Here is an 18,270-nt window from a genome sequence, read left to right as displayed (position 1 = left end):
CTAGATTACAATGGTATTTCTTGAAGAAAATAGCTAATGACACCTTCAAATAGTGATTCCAGTTTGCAGTAAATTAGTGTTCATCATGGACCTTTACAACAAACACTACCACTTTCTACGTTGTTAATAGAATTTTTCAATTCTTGATTCCAGATATTCAGATAATTTGTAGAAAGAGTGCCTCAGGCATGTTTTTAATTCTCTTTTGGGAAGGAGGCCAAGTCCAAAAATAATTATTTTCGTCTTGTATTCTGACTGTGTGTAACACAGTTTAGTTGAAACTTATTATCATCCCAGCATCAAAAACCATCGAGGAGTAACATATCGGGAAGCAAGTGTAAGAATTTCATGATACTTAAAACAACTTCTGCAAGATGTACAGTTAACTATTTTACACAATATTCTTACTGCTTGCATCCGCTGAATAAACACTTTATCCACATTAGGACATTTCCCCAGAACACAGCTCCATAAGACAACAGGGAGTGAAAATATGCTAAGTAAGTCATCACTTTCATCTTTAGGTCAATACAATGGGAGACGCTCCCAAGCTCGAAACAAGCTGAATGGAACTACTTGATTTGCTGTAGTTTAGACAGGCATGTGTGTTCGTGTGTGTATGTGTATGTGTGTGTGTGTGTGACCAAAAGCTTGCCTTTTTGTGACAGTCTTTTTGTTGTGTGTATCTGCGACTCGGCATCTCTGCTATATGGTGAGTTGCAACATTTTTTCCATAATATTGCTACATTCCATCCTGGATTTTCCATTGTTTGAAAAAAATCTTGTCTGGAATTTACAGGGTTGTGCAACATATCTAAAATATAATGTCCTGAATACAAGAAATTTTGTTCTGAAATAATGATACTGCTGCAGCACAATACATAGTCACCTAAATATAAGTTTTACATTTTTCTGTACAACAGTGACACAATGCCAAGAACTGTGCATACCTTTATAAACACACAAACAAAACTGAGGTTCAAGTACATCAACAATAACAAGTCAACCAAACACATTAAGGACACATTTTGTCAAAATGACAATGCAATGCTGACATTCCAGTTAGGAAACAGCTCAAGTTACATAACTGGAATGTAATAACATTATTTACTTAACAGCATTTCTTTATTTCAGAATGCAAAACTTATCAAAATTTGGCATGTCAAGTTTCACAAAATTACTTCTTCCAGTTACAATATATTGTCAGAGTTTAGCTGCAACTAAAGGAATAACAAACAACAAGAATCATAGAGAAGTCTTATCGTATGACAATGAGCACAGATATTCATGAATACTTTCATCCTACATAGTTTAAATTATGTAACTGCACACTGCACATGTGCAATAGTGGTGGCGTTTGTCAGCTCTTCTAATTCTAATAAAACAACAGCAGTCCTCAAAATCCATCAACTAGTAGATAATTACATGATCACAAAAGACGACTCTGCTACTAGTGCAAAATATTAGGCAATAAATTTATGTGCAACCACCAGTGATCAATTTTATGTTAAAGCTTTTCAATCTTTGCAAACACACAGATCTTCACTACACCCTACTATCTGTGCAAATGTGCCTACCTATTATTATATTCAATGCAAACTTTTGTATTAACAACTGGCCATCATTTTAAAATAACACTGGCCATCATTATCAAATAAAAGACTTACAGTCTTACAAAATTTGTTATAAACAGAGTAGCCATATTAGAGCAGTTTACCAATGCTATACCCAACAAAACTGCACATGCAATTCAAACTTAAGGACTTATTACTGTCACAATAAATAAGACAAAGTCATATTGTGATGCAAAAATAATAGCAATGAAAGTAGTAGTAGTAGTAGTAGTAGTAATAATAATAATAATAATAATAATAATAATAATGTATCCACCATTCTTAATGTAACAATGAGGACATAAAAAGCTTTTCAAACACAAGGCTCAACATAATTTCCAGGAAACAATCCTGTGATACCATCCATGACCCCTTCCCACCAACCATCATCATTTTTCTTCAGCACATATATGATCGAACTCTCTTGGAAGCTCAGTTCATCCTCTTTGTCAGCATTGTAATCATAAATGGCTACCACTGCAACAGAATAAATTCATCAAAAAAGAGCAAACTCAAATCCATAGGTTACAAAATGATTAATCCTTGAGATATAACAATAATGTTTAACATTTTGTTTCAATAAATCCTTTAACTTTACTGTTCTTACCTTTTTCAATATAATTCTTTGGTACCCATCCTGGCAAATCATCTTCATCAGGTACAATGCGGAGCCGTGCTTCCTGCTCTGGTGGAGGTGGTGGTGGCAATGGTGGTGACACATTGCCTGGTAAGTGACGAGTTGCCTGTACCTGATGCGGGTGGTGTTGATGTGGATGTGGAAGTGTGTGATGAGCTGCAAAAGTGTATGAGCTCAAGATAATTTCCACATATAACAATAGGCATATTAGCAATGCTACTTACCCTAAAGAAGACATGTTAAGTTGCAGACAGGCACTATAAAAAGGTGCCTAAGTGAAACTTAAATGTCTTCTTTATGGTAACAATCTATCTTTCCCTACATTGTTGATATTTCTACATGGAATTTCCATTGTTTAATAGGCTTATTAGTTCATTCATAGATCACAGCACTATCGTGAACATGGAGTGAGAGAATAAGATCGACAAGTGCAGTATTCATGTAGCATCAGCAAACATCATAGTTCTTGATGAGTTCTCTAATGTTCCAAGTAAATTATTTATGTTTGCAAAGAACAGAGGAACATTAAGCACCAAACTTTTTGGGACACCATATTTAAGGTTTCCTCATTTCAAATATATTCCTATATTGCTGTTATATCGCTTGTTAATGTGGCCTCCTCAGATGTCAAGATATGACAAGATTCATGTGTGAGGCATGACTCCTACATCATATCATTTAAGTTTTCCTAGAAGAATTTTAAGATCTATACAATCAGAAGTCTTTGTAGAAGCATACAAAATGCTAACAAGGTTTTTTTTTTGTTTATTTCTATCAGAATTGAGTTTCTATGGTCATAGATAACTTTCTCAATAGATAAGCCTTTACAGAAGCCAAACTGAGCTGCTGTTAGAAGTTTATTGGACAGGAAAAGAAAATCGAAGTAAAGATATATATTTAGAACTAATTTTTGAAACTTCATACACGAGTGCAATAAACAATGAAACTAAATTAGGAAAAAAGACAGGAAAAATATAGTGCACCAACAAATAGTTTACTTACGTGGTAAATGATCAGTGGATCGCTGTCCATAGCCCCCAGCAGTTGCAGCACTCAGTGTGTTTGTATGTGGTTGTGGGTGCACAGTGCCGACCTGTGGTGGTGGCATTGGTAATGTACTATAACCAGCACCTCTCTCACCCCTTCGTGGGTGCCCTAGGGGGTAATTTGGTGCATAATGACTAGGAACCTGCGAAGAGGAAATTATGCAATTATTCCATAATTCTTCTGTCAGCTCCATAAAGAAAATGCTCTAGTAATCTTCATTTCACTTAGTGACTACTCACACCATAAACACCTCAACCGTAATGCAATTGAGTTAAATTAGTTAGAACACTGGCATTTGAAATAAATTCTCCAAAAATAAGGGAGTCACCTACACTGATACCAGAACTAGTTTAAAATCAACAGCAGTATTAATTCAGTGACTACAAGACAGATGTATTAGCTTTCTGTTTCAAGCATGTCCTTAATATAAACCCACACACATGCACTTACATTAAATTTACAGTTATAAATGATATGTCAAATGAAAGAGCAACTCAAACAGTTTTACCAAGAACCTTATAAATGTTCAATGTGAGCATCATTTGTCACATGGCACACATCAAGTCTATAGCCGAGCACTGGATAGGTTGCAAGGGGCCCAATGACAGGGCTTGCTTTGCATGGCCACCACGTTCACCCGACCTAACGCCATGTGATTTTTTCCTTTGGGGCTTCATCAAGGATCGTGTGTACGTGCCTCCGCTACCAGCAGACCTCCCTCAATTAAGAAACCGGATTGAAGCAGCTATTGCTACAATCACTGAAGAACACTTATCAACTTTTGGGAAGAACTCAGCTATAGACTTGATGTGTGCCGTGTGACAAATGGTGCTCACATTGAACATTTATAAGGTTCTTGGTAAAACTGTTTGAGTTGCTCTTTCATTTCACATATCATTTATAGCTGTAAGTTTAATATAATAAATATTATAAAGCGTTAAAACCCCGATATTCATTTATAAACACCCTGTGTGTGTGTGTGTGTGTGTGTGTGTCCGAAAGCCACAAGCTTTTCTCCCAACAACCTCCTAGTATAAACACCCTGTGTGTGTGTGTGTGTGTGTGTGTGTGTGTGTGTGTGTGTCCGAAAGCCACAAGCTTTTCTCCCAACAATCTCCTAGTTCCTTGGGAGGAACTACAATTCTCTGAAATGAACAGAATAGTGAACATTCCCCTTATTTGCTTAAAGCTGAAAGTGTTACAGTAGAAACAAAATATTATACAAATCGAGGAGAAGAATTCATGCAGCTTAATTGCAACATTACAGAAAATCAACAAGAAAAGTGGACTAAGTGGACCAGAAGAAGAATGTGCAACTTCAGTTTCTTTCTTTGGTGTAAATGATAAACACATGATGAAAAGTACTAGATGAATTAAGAAATTTGGTCACTTGACACAACGTTCATCATACGGCATTGATCCACTCTCTTAAAAGAGATGGGCCCTGTTCTATGTATATACCACACAAGCCAGAAGCAAACTACATACACTCCTGGAAATTGAAATAAGAATACCGTGAATTCATTATCCCAGGAAGGGGAAACTTTATTGACACATTCCTGGGGTCAGATACATCACATGATCACACTGACAGAACCACAGGCACATAGACACAGGCAACAGAGCATGCACAATGTCGGCACTAGTACAGTGTATATCCACCTTTCGCAGCAATGCAGGCTGCTATTCTCCCATGGAGACGATCGTAGAGATGCTGGATGTAGTCCTGTGGAACGGCTTGCCATGCCATTTCCACCTGGCGCCTCAGTTGGACCAGCGTTCGTGCTGGACGTGCAGACCGCGTGAGACGACGCTTCATCCAGTCCCAAACATGCTCAATGGGAGACAGATCCGGAGATCTTGCTGGCCAGGGTAGTTGACGTACACCTTCTAGAGCACGTTGGAAGGCACGGGATACATGCGGACGTGCATTGTCCTGTTGGAACAGCAAGTTCCCTTGCCGGTCTAGGAGTGGTAGAACGATGGGTTCGATGACGGTTTGGATGTACCGTGCACTATTCAGTGTCCCCTCGACGATCACCAGTGGTGTACGGCCAGTGTAGGAGATCGCTCCCCACACCATGATGCCGGGTGTTGGCCCTGTGTGCCTCGGTCGTATGCAGTCCTGATTGTGGCGCTCACCTGCACGGTGCCAAACACGCATACAACCATCATTGGCACCAAGGCAGAAGCGACTCTCATCGCTGAAGACGACACGTCTCCATTCGTCCCTCCATTCACGCCTGTCGCGACACCACTGGAGGCGGGCTGCACGATGTTGGGGCGTGAGCGGAAGACGGCCTAACGGTGTGCGGGACCGTAGCCCAGCTTCATGGAGACGGTTGCGAATGGTCCTCGCCGATACCCCAGGAGCAACAGTGTCCCTAATTTGCTGGGAAGTGGCAGTGCGGTCCCCTACGGCACTGCGTAGGATCCTACGGTCTTGGCGTGCATCCGTGCGTCGCTGCGGTCCGGTCCCAGGTCGACGGACACGTGCACCTTCCGCCGACCACTGGCGACAACATCGATGTACTGTGGAGGCCTCACGCCCCACGTGTTGAGCAATTCGGCGGTACGTCCACCCGGCCTCCCGCATGCCCACTATACGCCCTCGCTCAAAGTCCGTCAACTGCACATACGGTTCACGTCCACGCTGTCGCGGCATGCTACCAGTGTTAAAGACTGCGATGGAGCTCCGTATGCCACGGCAAAGTGGCTGACACTGACGGCGGCGGTGCACAAATGCTGCGCAGCTAGCGCCATTCGACGGCCAACACCGTGGTTCCTGGTGTGTCCGCTGTGCCGTGCGTGTGATCATTGCTTGTACAGCCCTCTCGCAGTGTCCGGAGCAAGTATGGTGGGTCTGACACACCGGTGTCAATGTGTTCTTTTTTCCATTTCCAGGAGTGTATATCTCAAAATAAATTTTTGATAATGTCCCTCAAATTGGGGCACAACTTATCAGCTTCAGCTTTTCACTGACATGACAAGTCAAAGGAAGACTATGCATTAACATTTATGCTATCCTTTACTTTAATAACATGTAACTGGATGGCTTTGCTTCAGCCCTGAGAGACACAGATTGTCATAACACCTAATGATAATAAAGAACTACAAAGACTGATGGTGTCTGGCAGTTCCTCACCTATGGATCTGGAACATCAAGCTTAGTCTTACATAAATTAAGAAAGAAATACGCAATATACATTTTACAACAATTATCCAGCATCCATCAGTTTTACAGAGGGAATCTATGGAAAACCTGAATGGGAATATCACTTTCAAATGATAGAGCACAGCAATCAGTTGTCCTTTTCTTTCGGGTTTTATTTGGCAAATAAAGATTTTGGCTAGTGCCTAGCCACTATCAATGCACTATTTCATAGTATCATTGCATGTCCTAGTACATCAGCCCCTGTTGTTGGGGCTTCTGTCACAGTTCGTTGAAGACTGTGAGTCTTGAACAAACTGTGACAGAAGCCCAAACAACAGGGGACTGACGTACTAGGACATGCACTGATACTGTGAAATAATGCATTGATAATGGCTAGGCACTAGTCGAAATCTAGATTTGCCAAATAAAATCTGAAAGAAAAGGATGACTGACTGCTGTGCTCTATCATTTGAAAGTCATATCACAGTTGAGTGCACCCACATTACTAATGGAAGATAACTTGTTGAATGGGAATAGCAGAACAGTAACTGGAGTCCGTCTTATCTGGTGTATCAGTCCTGTGTTTCACTAAAATAATGAGGAACAACTAACTATGTGCCATCGTTGATAATGATCTACAAGTTACTTATGTTATTGCAAACATACACTTTTAAATGCAGACTGCAAGACCAATGAAGAAACAGATGTGTAACACCAGGGAATGATATAATAATTGGAATAATTTTATTATGGATCAACACACTTTCAAATGAAGTGCAAATGTGCAATTAGAATTATTACATTACGTGATCATCAGTGACCAATAGAATTTTTATTATCACAACCATTTGGCAAGAAAATTTAAGCACCAATAAGAAAGGATCAAATGGCTTGCAGTAAAAATTTCTATCAACAACACTTTCTTCAATATGTAATACACTTTGAATACTTTAACCAAAAATTACAAATCAATAAAATCATAATAGTACAGACAAATGAATGCAATGAAACTCCTCTATCAGACTTTTCAAGGGAGTTAAAATGGCGTGAATTACAAGAAAACGTAAATAGTGGGCACTTACTTTTAAGGCTGTAGCTTAAGCAATTTAAGAACTATACAGGTCTTTAATTTGGAACCCTGGTATTACATCATTTCTATATTTTGTGAACGCATTGGTAGTTCATACTTTTTTTACAAAAAAAATCCAGAATAATAATTTGTTTCAGTTTCATTTTAAAGTTCTAATGTCTACATCAGAACTTTGGTAAAAGTCCAAAAGCATTACAAGACTTGGACATATTTGTGATATCAAACTGAGGGCAAGAAGTAAATCTAACTTCAAATCATAAAACTTGCTACACCATATGCTAAAAATGATATTTTAGGAAAAGTATGCAAAATACAGGACATCAGCTGGTGATAGGGGTGATGACTAATTACTTAAAATGACTGACCCAATGAGACAATCACATTTCCGTAACGTCATCATTACTACATTAACTGTATGTAGATATATGATGGCATAATGAAGTGTAATGCTGTTGGACATGGTACAGACTAGACTGTTCAGTTGAATTTTACTTGTGCTGTCATGTCTTAACCTAACCAACACATAGGAAATCAGGATGTATTTCAAAAGAAGTCGAAGAAGTGTGTGACGATTATGACTTCATTTAATTACCACTGCTGCTCATACCACTCCAGCTATTTAAGCTGTGATATTAAGTCAAAATCTAACCACCACCTCAGAAATCTTTACACATTCCAGGTAAAAAATGTAAGCCATGTACAACTTGATAATGTCTCCCTGAAAATCAAAATTTATGCAATTTCTTTCTACAAAATAATAAGCCAACAATTCCCATGACTTTTTTTTTCCCCTGCTACATTTCGAAGCTAGTTCATATATTATCTGTAAGGCACTAACTTAGCACTTGTTTATCATTGCCAACTTTCCTTCCATTCAGACTTTTTTAACTCAACCCAGGACTTTGCTCAACAATCCAACTACGAAAAACACTACACACATTACAGTTATTGTTAGGAGGCAAGGTATTGTACTGTGTTCATCATAAGAATAAACCTAATGTAAACAAACACAAACTTGACGATTGGTCAGAAGCCATAGCACACATACACTGGAGTTGTTACACTCCCTGAAATAGGCTATACTTGTGTGTTAGATACGTTATTACTACATTATGTTAAATGAAACTTTAAGATATTCCAATGTATTAATAGCCCTCAATGTTTTTCTTAATCACACTTCAGCTATGTAATTTTTACTTAAAAAATCATGTACAGTCACAGTCTCTCTACTGCTGTGCTCTGATTGTTGCACTGTTAATAAGCAGTACAAAAATGGCTGAGGCTACTTCCTGCTCTGTAGTGAAACATGCATGTGGAACATGTTTAAAAAGTGCTGACAAATAGATTGTTCTTAACATTCTTTATAAATGTCAAGAAAATAATCGGCTTTGAAGTTTTCTGAGGGACTATATTTAAAACAGTTGAGATACTAACACAAAGTGGTTGTAACGCAGAACTGGTAGCATAGTGGATCAACAAGTTGATGCAGTTCATGGATTACTGATTAGTCTCCTGTTGGTCATCCTTTCTTTTCATTCAATTTGAAATATCTACATCTTGTAAAATTCATCAACATTTATTATGAATAATGCACACCCTCCTGTTCTAATTACTTAATGCGTGCAAAATTCATTTCCATTTCAAATATAAATTCTTAATCATCAATCTTTTATGGAAAAATTGTTAATAAAGCTTGCTTAAATTATAGAAACACAACATTTTATTTTTTTAATGTTTTATACAACAAATGAAGTCCCACATGAACCAGAGTGATAAGTGTTGTTAAAAAAACAATCATTTTCACAGCTTCAAGTACACCATTTAAATGCTGCATTTTTACATTTGCCTCTGTACCATTACAATATGAACCCAACAGAATTGATTTGGAGACAAGTTAAGGGATTTCTCGCAAGAAATAACAAGACTGTTAAGCTGCCAGACGTACTGGAACTAGTACATGCAGCTTTTTCACACGTCACTGGTAAATGCTGGTGGGATATAGAACGGCACGTCATAAAAGAAGAGGAGGAAAAGCGGCACCAGGGTGGCTTCATGGATTCCGCTTCTGATCGACTCATTATCAACGTAGCACATGACAGTTCCAGAACTGAAACGTATTTCTTGGGTTTGGATACAGGAGGAGCTAAGAGATTACCAGATGGCTGACTCCCGGTGAAATCCCTGCAGTATCACACACTGCTCACTTAGAAAAATTACACTGTGTTTAATTTAGGAATTTTCATCACTCTTGCTTGTAATTAGAAAACTATGTTAGGTGAGAATGAGAGCATTTTATGCTTTCTGTCTGGTCACCTAAGAAGCATGTGGTCGTGCTGAAGTTTTGCTGAATATTATTTCATTCTCTTTAAAAATTAAATGACATTCAAAGCTATATTGTTTCTCTGCTCCTCTCAGTTTACATCTGAATTGCAACTGCTCATATCATTGCAGATCAGTTGGACCAGCTGGCTGGCCAGAGCTGTCCATGTTAAATGTGCTGGTAAAGCAGTTGTCGCACATTATTGCTCAGTTTATGTGCATGTAACACAGCATAAAATGTATCCTTGTGATTGTACTTGACTGTACTGGACACAGCTTGGAAGCTGTGATTCAAGCAATTGTGGAAGAATATATGGTGTAATGTACACATCATGTTTATTCTTATAATGAACACAGTATAGTGGTCTGAATTGTTCAGACCTCTGCCGATTCAGAATTTGGGAACTGAGAGACCAAGGCTCAAGAAAGTTAACTGCTTAATGCCTGTACGCAGTACTTCATTACAAACATAGTTTCATTAAGCATAAATGGCAGGAAATTTATAACTGTAATAATGTAAAAGTGGATGTGAATTAACATTTCATGTAAGTTGTCAAGGAGAATTAGAATCCACCATGAGTATGGGAAAGAAAACACAGACCTAGCAGTAATTCATGTGGAGACAGTTTCCATACTGGTATTACCACATTACTGAAATGTTTAAGCAGTGCTGACACAAGTATGCAAATATGTGACACACAAACTTTTTTCATGTTCTTTGAGAGACTGTTCAAAGGTTATGTGTATACGTAGTCTCACGGTGATATGATTAAAACAAATTTTCTCAAACTCCAAGCTAATCTGGTTGCAAGTTTGGAGAGCTTTCTTAATTTTGGTCAACAGTTAACCCCAACACTGGGGCAAATTTCTTCTTACAAATAACAAAAATGAGTCCTTCCACTTCAGACTGATGACTGTTGTCTCTCTTACCAGGTAATGAACTGACATAAATTTCAACATGACAGGTGATATTTTAAATGTCCTATGTCACCACCTTCAGAAACTGGTAGGTGTTTTTTTCTTTGATAATGTTCGTTGCAGAACAAATCCAACACTATTACATGTTATCACAAAGTCTTAACCTATAATATCATCTACCTGAGGTGGTGCAACAGCTGGTGGGGTACGATACTCCCGGGATCCCTTTCCAAGGCTGCCACAAGCCCCAGGTCCCAATGTGGATCCACCACCAGGTCGTGATGTTTGTGGAGGTGTAGGTGGCTTGGTAGTTGGAGCAGGCCCAACTAATACTCCAAGAGACGAAGCACTGCCCCCACTGCCAGTAGGGCCTCGCTGCTTTGAGCGGGGAGTGATGCTTGTGCGTACTCCATGTCCTATGTCGTCTAGTGCTATATGACAAGAAGTCAGATTTTAGGTGGAAACAAAAAAAGGTACGAAATATAACACAACCAGTTGTCAAAGTAAGTTCTGCATCCATCTCACATAGAACAAAAGGTTAATTATTTTAATGAAAGGAAAAAGAAGTTTGCCATATCCTTGTATTTAAAATTTTGAGCAGCAAGAGGTTTTAACTGGCACCCTTGCTGAACTGATCAGCTTTTAACTTTATAGTTGTTCATAAGAAATGACCACATATTCAACAAAAGTCAACATATTAAATTTTTTTAGTGTAACTCATCTAGTCCTATCAAATATAACATGAAAGCATTAGGAAACACTACCAATGAATAAAGAAATCTTAACACTGTTACTCAGTCTGACTTATCAACACAGAATTCACCGCGTACAAGACTGCGCAGGGAAAAAAAAAAAAAAAAAAAACTATGGTTACAACTGGATCCACTTGTTCTCATGTAACCCCTTCATATACAGCACAAATCTTGGTCTGTTACCTTACGAATTTAATTATCTATATAACGGTGCATCACTTGATAACAAACATACAAGGCACCAAGCAGCATAAAAGCCCAAAAAAAAAAAGATGCATCTTTTATATTAATAATTAATTTGTGTCATCCAATTTTTCCTGGTAATTCACAGGCATCTTCAAATGTCCAAACAAAGTGTTGAGTATAATTTCCAGTTTCTGAAACCAGGCTTCTTGTGGGGCAGTATTACAAATGTGAAGCAGTATTACAACTATCAACTCAAATGAAAGCAGAAGAAATATTCTGCTGAGAAGTAACTTTTCATTCAAAATATTTTACCCCGCTCATATAGCAATACAATTATTCCTCACAGACCAGTATGTGTAGAAAGATAGAAGTTATTGTATTGAGATTGAATAGTTCAGTATCTCACAAACAGCAAAATTATTAGATGCTGAGAATTTGCACAAATTAACAAGAATTCGGTGCAGTGAATCAGCAATTTTAGTAACATATGCTCTCATATACATGTTTTATACAGCCTAGAAACAATTTACTGACAAAAGTTTGTAAGCCTAAAAGTGTATAAGAGTACATAGACTACAAGAAACAGATAAAAATAGTGGGAAACAAGTTCCCGCAATTCTATTGCAACAGCAATTACTGCAGCTGCTTAAAAATATGTTAACACAAGTAGGAAATTATTTCTGCTTATCAAGTGTGTAAAGAAACGAGTGCATATTACCTGACCTGGCAGTAGCAAGCAAATATCTTTGTGATATAAAACATAAAATTTCAAACATTAAAACATGTAAAAGTCAGTAACTCAGTTATCATACTTATGCTGAAACACAGAACTAACACAGAAGGCAAAATATTTAATTTGAACTTCTGAAATTGTTTCATCAACTAAGACCGTACCATGATTCTTCCTTTGAATTGCTACGCAAATGAGAGATGTTTAACACCATGCTATATCTGCCACATAATTAAGATTTCAGTAGGCTCAAGCTAGGTAGGATACAATGTGCCAGTCTTGTTGCCTCAAAATAGGAAACTAAACACTTATCTTGTATTTTGTTGGACATCTGTAAGCAAACTGTTGTGACTCGCCGATCTTTCAAAGTGCCGCCACGCAGTTATGCGCGTCCTCTACATGCAGCGCTGTCTGCCAGCCATGCAGCAGCAGCAGCGCCACCTAAGCGGCCGGCCAGCCAGCCAGCGGCCGCTAGACTCGGACTCAGTTATGATTTGACTGTTAAAGTGTACACATGTCTCACTTTGTTTACTTGATCTGTGGCTTTCATGTATTGCGTCATCCTTGAAATATATTTGTTCAACTTGAAGTTATAACAATTGGTGATGAGGATGGAATGTTTGCATGCAGGTGGATACTGGTTCTGCTGCCACTATCCTCAATTCTCAGACGTATATTCAGTTGGGTTCTCCAATCCTGTCACCTGTCACTAGGCAATTACGGACGTACAATAAACAGAAGATTTCTCTCTTGGGACAATTAGATGCTGAGGTATCTTACAAATCAGTCGTTCGCACCGTTCCCATATTTGTGGTTGACCATAGTAACGCGGAGAATCTTTTCAGTTTCGATGCCTTTCGCGTTTTTGGGCTCTCCATAGATGACTCTGTCAATATCGTCTCTGATGCTATTCCTTATGCTCAACTGGATTCATTGTCGATGACATTTTTGTCCCTTTTTTCTCCTGGGTTAGGCTGTGCAAATGACTTTGAAGCTCATATCACTCTCAAACCCACTGCTCGGCCTAAGTTTTTTCGGGCTCGGCCCATTCCTGTGGCCCTTCATGATCAGGTCAAACAGGAGCTGGATCGTCTCACTGCTTCAGGGGTCTTGCTTCCTGTCACTTCCAGTGAGTGATCCCCTCCTGTCGTCGTTGCTAAGCCAAATGGTCATATTCATCTCTGTGGTGATTTCAAAGCCACTCTAAATGCTCCATGCCTCATCAACACTTACCCTATGCCTCGACCTGAAGAATCGTTCACTAAACTTGCTGGAGGCCAGTATTTTTCTAAACTTGACCTGTCAGAAGCTTATTATCAACTTCCTCTCGGCGATGCTTCCTGGCAGTTCCTGGTCCTTAACACGCCTTTCGGCCTATATCAATACCAACACGATTGCCATTCGGGGTTGCCAGCGCCCCTGCTCTCTTTCAGCGATTCTTGGAACAATTATTGCTCACTGTCCCTGGGTGTATAAATTACATGGATGACATTGTTGTCACTCGCTCCACCACTGATGAACATCTTCAAAATATCCGCACCCTTTCTCATGTCTTACAGACTGCCGGTCTTAAGTGTAATCTTCAGAAATCACAATTTTTTTCAGGCATCTATCACGTATTTGGGGTTTCAACTCTCTCTGGATGGTATTCGTCCACTTCAGCAAACTGTCGCTGCAATCGATGCCCTTCCTTGCCCTACATCTGTTAAGGAACTGCAGGCCTTCTTGGGGAAAATAGCATACTATCACAAGTTTTTACTGTCTGCTACTTCGGTGGCTCAGCCATTGCATCGCCTCCTGCATAAAAACATGCCTTTTCACTGGTCCGCGTCATGCGATGTGGCTTTCCAGAAATTGAAGACTATGCTGAAACAGGCCCCGTGCCTGGCTACTTATCAACCTGGCCAACATCTTGTTCTTGGCACGGACGCCTCTCAATAAGGGGTCCGTGCAGTCCTTGCACACCGTTTTTCTGACGGTTCTGAACAACCCATTGCTTATGCCTCCAAAACGCTCACGGGTGCCCAACAAATGTATTCTCAAATTGAAAAAGAAGCTTTGGCCATTATTTATGCTCTTCACAAGTTTGGTGTTTTTCTCTATGGATCCAAATTTCATCTTGTTACGGATCACAAATCACTTGTTTCCTTGTTTCATCCATCAACGTCACTTCCCAACAAGGCTGCACACCGCTTCCAGCGTTGGGCTCTTTAGTTGTGTTGTTTCACTTATGAGATTCATTTCCGGCCGACGGCTCAACATGCGAATGCTGATGCACTGTCTCGCCTTCCCATGGGTCCTGATTTGGCATTCAATAGGGACGAACTTTTGTGTTTCCACCTGGATGTTGCCGAGCAGCGTGTTGTGGACGGGTTCCCCATCACCGAGGACCAGCTGGTGGCTGCTACGGGTCTGCTACGGGTTCTGACCCTACCCTCTCCTGCCTTTTACACTGTATTCAGAATGGTTGCAAGATCATCCGTCCGCTAAGACTTCTGATCTGTTGCGGAACTACTATGCTTTTTTACCGCCTCATGGCTAGGGATGGTGTTATCCTCCTTTCCACCGAAAATGCTTCGCTGCGTGTTGTGATACCTGCGTCTTTGCGTGCTTCGGTCTCGCGCCTCCTTCACCAAGCGCACTGGTGTGTCTCTCGCACAAAATCTCTAGCACGGTGTCATGTGTACTGGCCCGGCATCGACTCTGAAATCGCATACATGGTCGCTGCCTGCGGCCCTTGTGCGACACAGGCCACTGCCCCGAAGTCATCTTTGTCACCGTGGCCTTCACCTGAGAAGCCCTGGGAGCGTATTCATGCTGACTTCGCGGGACCTTTTTTAGGTACTTATTGGCTTCTCGTTATTGACGCCTACTCTAACTTTCCTTTCATTGTCCGTTGCACGTCGCCTACCACCGTGGCAACCACCAATGCTCTAGCTCGCATTTTCTCTTAGGAAGGCCTTCCCTTTATTCTTGTTACTGATAATGATCCGCAATTTGCCTCTTCCGATTTTGCAGATTTTTGTGCCCGTCACGGCGTCATGTATGTCACGGCCCCTCTGTTCCATCCACAGTCAAACGGTGAGGCTGAACGACTGGTCCACACATTTAAGGCTCAGATGAGGAAACTCCTGACTTCTTCTGCTGCTGATGATGCGCTTCTCCAATTTCTGGCTTCTTAGCGTTTCACCCCCATGGGCGACCGCAGCCCGGCTGAGCTCTTACATGGCCAACAGCCCCGCACGCTACTTCATCTTCTGTGGCCTTCCACTCACGGCCGCGGGTGCCTTCGCTTGGCTGGTTCACCGCCAGCGACCTCGTATGGGTACGGGGATAAGGCACGCGGCCAAAATGGAGTCCTGGCCGCATCTTACGACACCGTGGACAACGCCTGTATGAAATCCAGACAGACACGGGTGATGCAGTACGTTATTCGGACCAGCTTCGGCCTCGTGTGCCGGCAACGCCTGTTCCGGATGCCGCTACACCACCTTTGGCTCTACCTGACGCTCGGGATCCTGGAATCTCTCATTACTCACCATGCAGTCCTCTCACCATCATATCGGTGCCAGCACAAGAAATGACGCCACCAGGAGACGTGCCCATGCAGGAACCAGATGACCATCATCTGTCGGAGCAACTCTACTCGCCTCCTTCTCCTACAGACGCGGACACATCGCCCATGTCTCCTATTATAGCAACCGGACTTGTCGCAACGGGCAGATTGGTGACTGGGGCCCCAGTAGATTCGACCCCCACGTCTCCTGTCATCTCGACCTGTTATCATCAGGGACACTTCCATCCGTACGGGAAGCCTCCTCCTCGAGACTTTACGGCCAGTCAAACAACACCTATGGACTTTACCAATCTATAGGCCGCCTCCATCAAGACCTGTGCAAAAACTTCAAAAGGGGGGAAAAGTGTTGTGACTTATCGATCTTTCAAAGTGACGCCGTGCAGTTACGCTTGTCCTCTACATGCGGCGCTGTCTACCAGCCATGCAGCAGCAGCGCCACCTAAGTGGCCAGCCAGCCAGCAGCCGCTAGACTCAGACTCAGTTATGATTTGACTGTTAAAGTGTACACACGTCTTACTTTGTTAACTTGATCTGTGACTTTCATGTATTGCGTCATCCTTGAAATATATTTGTACAACTTGTAGTTATACACAAACAAATAGGGAATTTTATGAAAAACAAAATCTGTAAAACATTTAGTTTACTGTATCTCAGTTCAATTTGATTTAAAGCTTTCTAGAAACTGAAGAGCAGCCTAGCCAAGGGAAGGTGTGATGGAACTATTTGGATACGTACACTTCTCAAAAATCAAGTGTGATGTTTATTACAAGCATTTTTAGTCTTGGGTACCACTTACTGAAAAGTGTCTAGGCTCGCCTTTCAAATGCAATATAGAAGAGCAGAGACATGGAAAGCTCAGAAGCCAATTCAGATTGTTGAGTTCAGCATCATTAATGTTAATAATTCTGACTGGCAGATAAAACATTCATACTTCTCTGTTGCAGAAGACTACATATGAGCAGGGCTACAAAGTGCCAGGTGCCTAGCTAAACATTTTGCTAATCAGTTTCATGACTAGACCCAAAGTGCTGGCCCACAAGTTGCACTCTAGATGAGTCACAGCTTCCTACAGCCAACTGCCTTGCCTCATTGCATATAGTGGTCCTCATCCAATAACTGAAGGTAAGCAGTGTTCGACGTAGGCAGTACTTGGATGGATAACTGCCTGCATTCACCACATACTGTTGACTGCTTTCCCTCTGCCTTCCCAGCAAAAAGGGGAGAAGGGGCGGTGGCCTAAAGTTCCTGGTGGCATACAGTTCCTGAATTAATTCCAAACCTCTATGCAGTGTCCCTTGAAACGAGAGAATGTGACACAGCTTATGGTGATCCATTCGCCAAATGCGGGTGTTAAGCCTGGTGGCTCCCTTGGTGCTATTTGAGAGAAGTAGGCTGTGTGATGGCACTAGGTTTCATCGTTTCCCTTCTCTCATCATCATCATCATCATCATCATCATCTAACACAGTCATGAAACTACACTATACACACCACATACAGTCACCTAAACTTATCACACACACTTAAAACACAAAACTGTTACACTTCATTAAGGAAAGGTGCCATTGTACTTTAAGTAAAGAAAAACCTTTCCTGTTAGGTGGTTGAGCTTGCCCTTTGGTGATTCCCAGGCAACAATGTCATATGACTTTACTTTTCACCAGTGAAATACACTGCCTCAGAAAAAAAGTGAAGCATCCAGAAGGGGGCGAGAAAATGAAACGAAACTTACCACAAGGGTTTATAATGTTATTTCACTGAATACAAAATTGAGTGAAATTTACAAAGAACTGGCAGTATGATTCCATATATCAGTATGATGTTGCATGTGCTCTATCCTGCACACAGGCACTGATTGAGATGGGAAAGGTGGCATGAAGGCATTGTATCCTCTCCTGAGGAAAGATGGCCCACAAATGTCATAACTGATCCTTGATATCCTGGGTACTGGCACTGAGACAGAGCTGACATCTGAGCTGGTCCTACACATTCTGCCAGGGACAGATATGGGACTACTGCTGGCCATGGGAGTACTTCAACATGCACACAGTTCATAAAGACGTATGCCATGTGCGAATGAGCACTGTCCAAGTTGAAACATGGCACCACGACACTATCACATGAGAGGTAACACATCAGGATGGAAGACGCCCATGACCTAGCACTTTGCTGTCAGAGCTCCCTCAATCTCTACCAGCTGTGACATGAAGTTATACCCAATGGCTCCCCAAACAATGACACCAGAAATA

At 41.0% G+C, this 18,270-nt stretch overlaps 1 protein-coding gene across 1 annotated transcript in view; it reads right to left on the bottom strand.

Moving 5' to 3' along the window:
* Nucleotides 1-1,112: 1,112 nt before the first annotated feature.
* The window catches only part of LOC126259917 (abl interactor 2), a 42,205-nt gene continuing 25,047 nt past the window's right edge, over nucleotides 1,113-18,270 (bottom strand). Inside the window, exons 6-9 of the mRNA XM_049957008.1 lie at nucleotides 10,959-11,209; nucleotides 3,253-3,439; nucleotides 2,221-2,406; nucleotides 1,113-2,090 (exon numbers count right to left, since the gene is read on the bottom strand). Of these exons, the coding sequence (XP_049812965.1) occupies nucleotides 1,927-2,090; nucleotides 2,221-2,406; nucleotides 3,253-3,439; nucleotides 10,959-11,209 (788 nt within the window). The 3' untranslated portion in view covers nucleotides 1,113-1,926. The remainder of the gene's footprint in view (nucleotides 2,091-2,220; nucleotides 2,407-3,252; nucleotides 3,440-10,958; nucleotides 11,210-18,270) is intronic.

This window comes from Schistocerca nitens, chromosome 5, assembly GCF_023898315.1.
Source record: "Schistocerca nitens isolate TAMUIC-IGC-003100 chromosome 5, iqSchNite1.1, whole genome shotgun sequence".
In the NCBI taxonomy this organism is placed as follows: domain Eukaryota; kingdom Metazoa; phylum Arthropoda; class Insecta; order Orthoptera; family Acrididae; genus Schistocerca; species Schistocerca nitens.
Note: the sequence above shows the minus strand (reverse complement) of the source record. Positions and strands in the feature narration are given on the sequence as shown.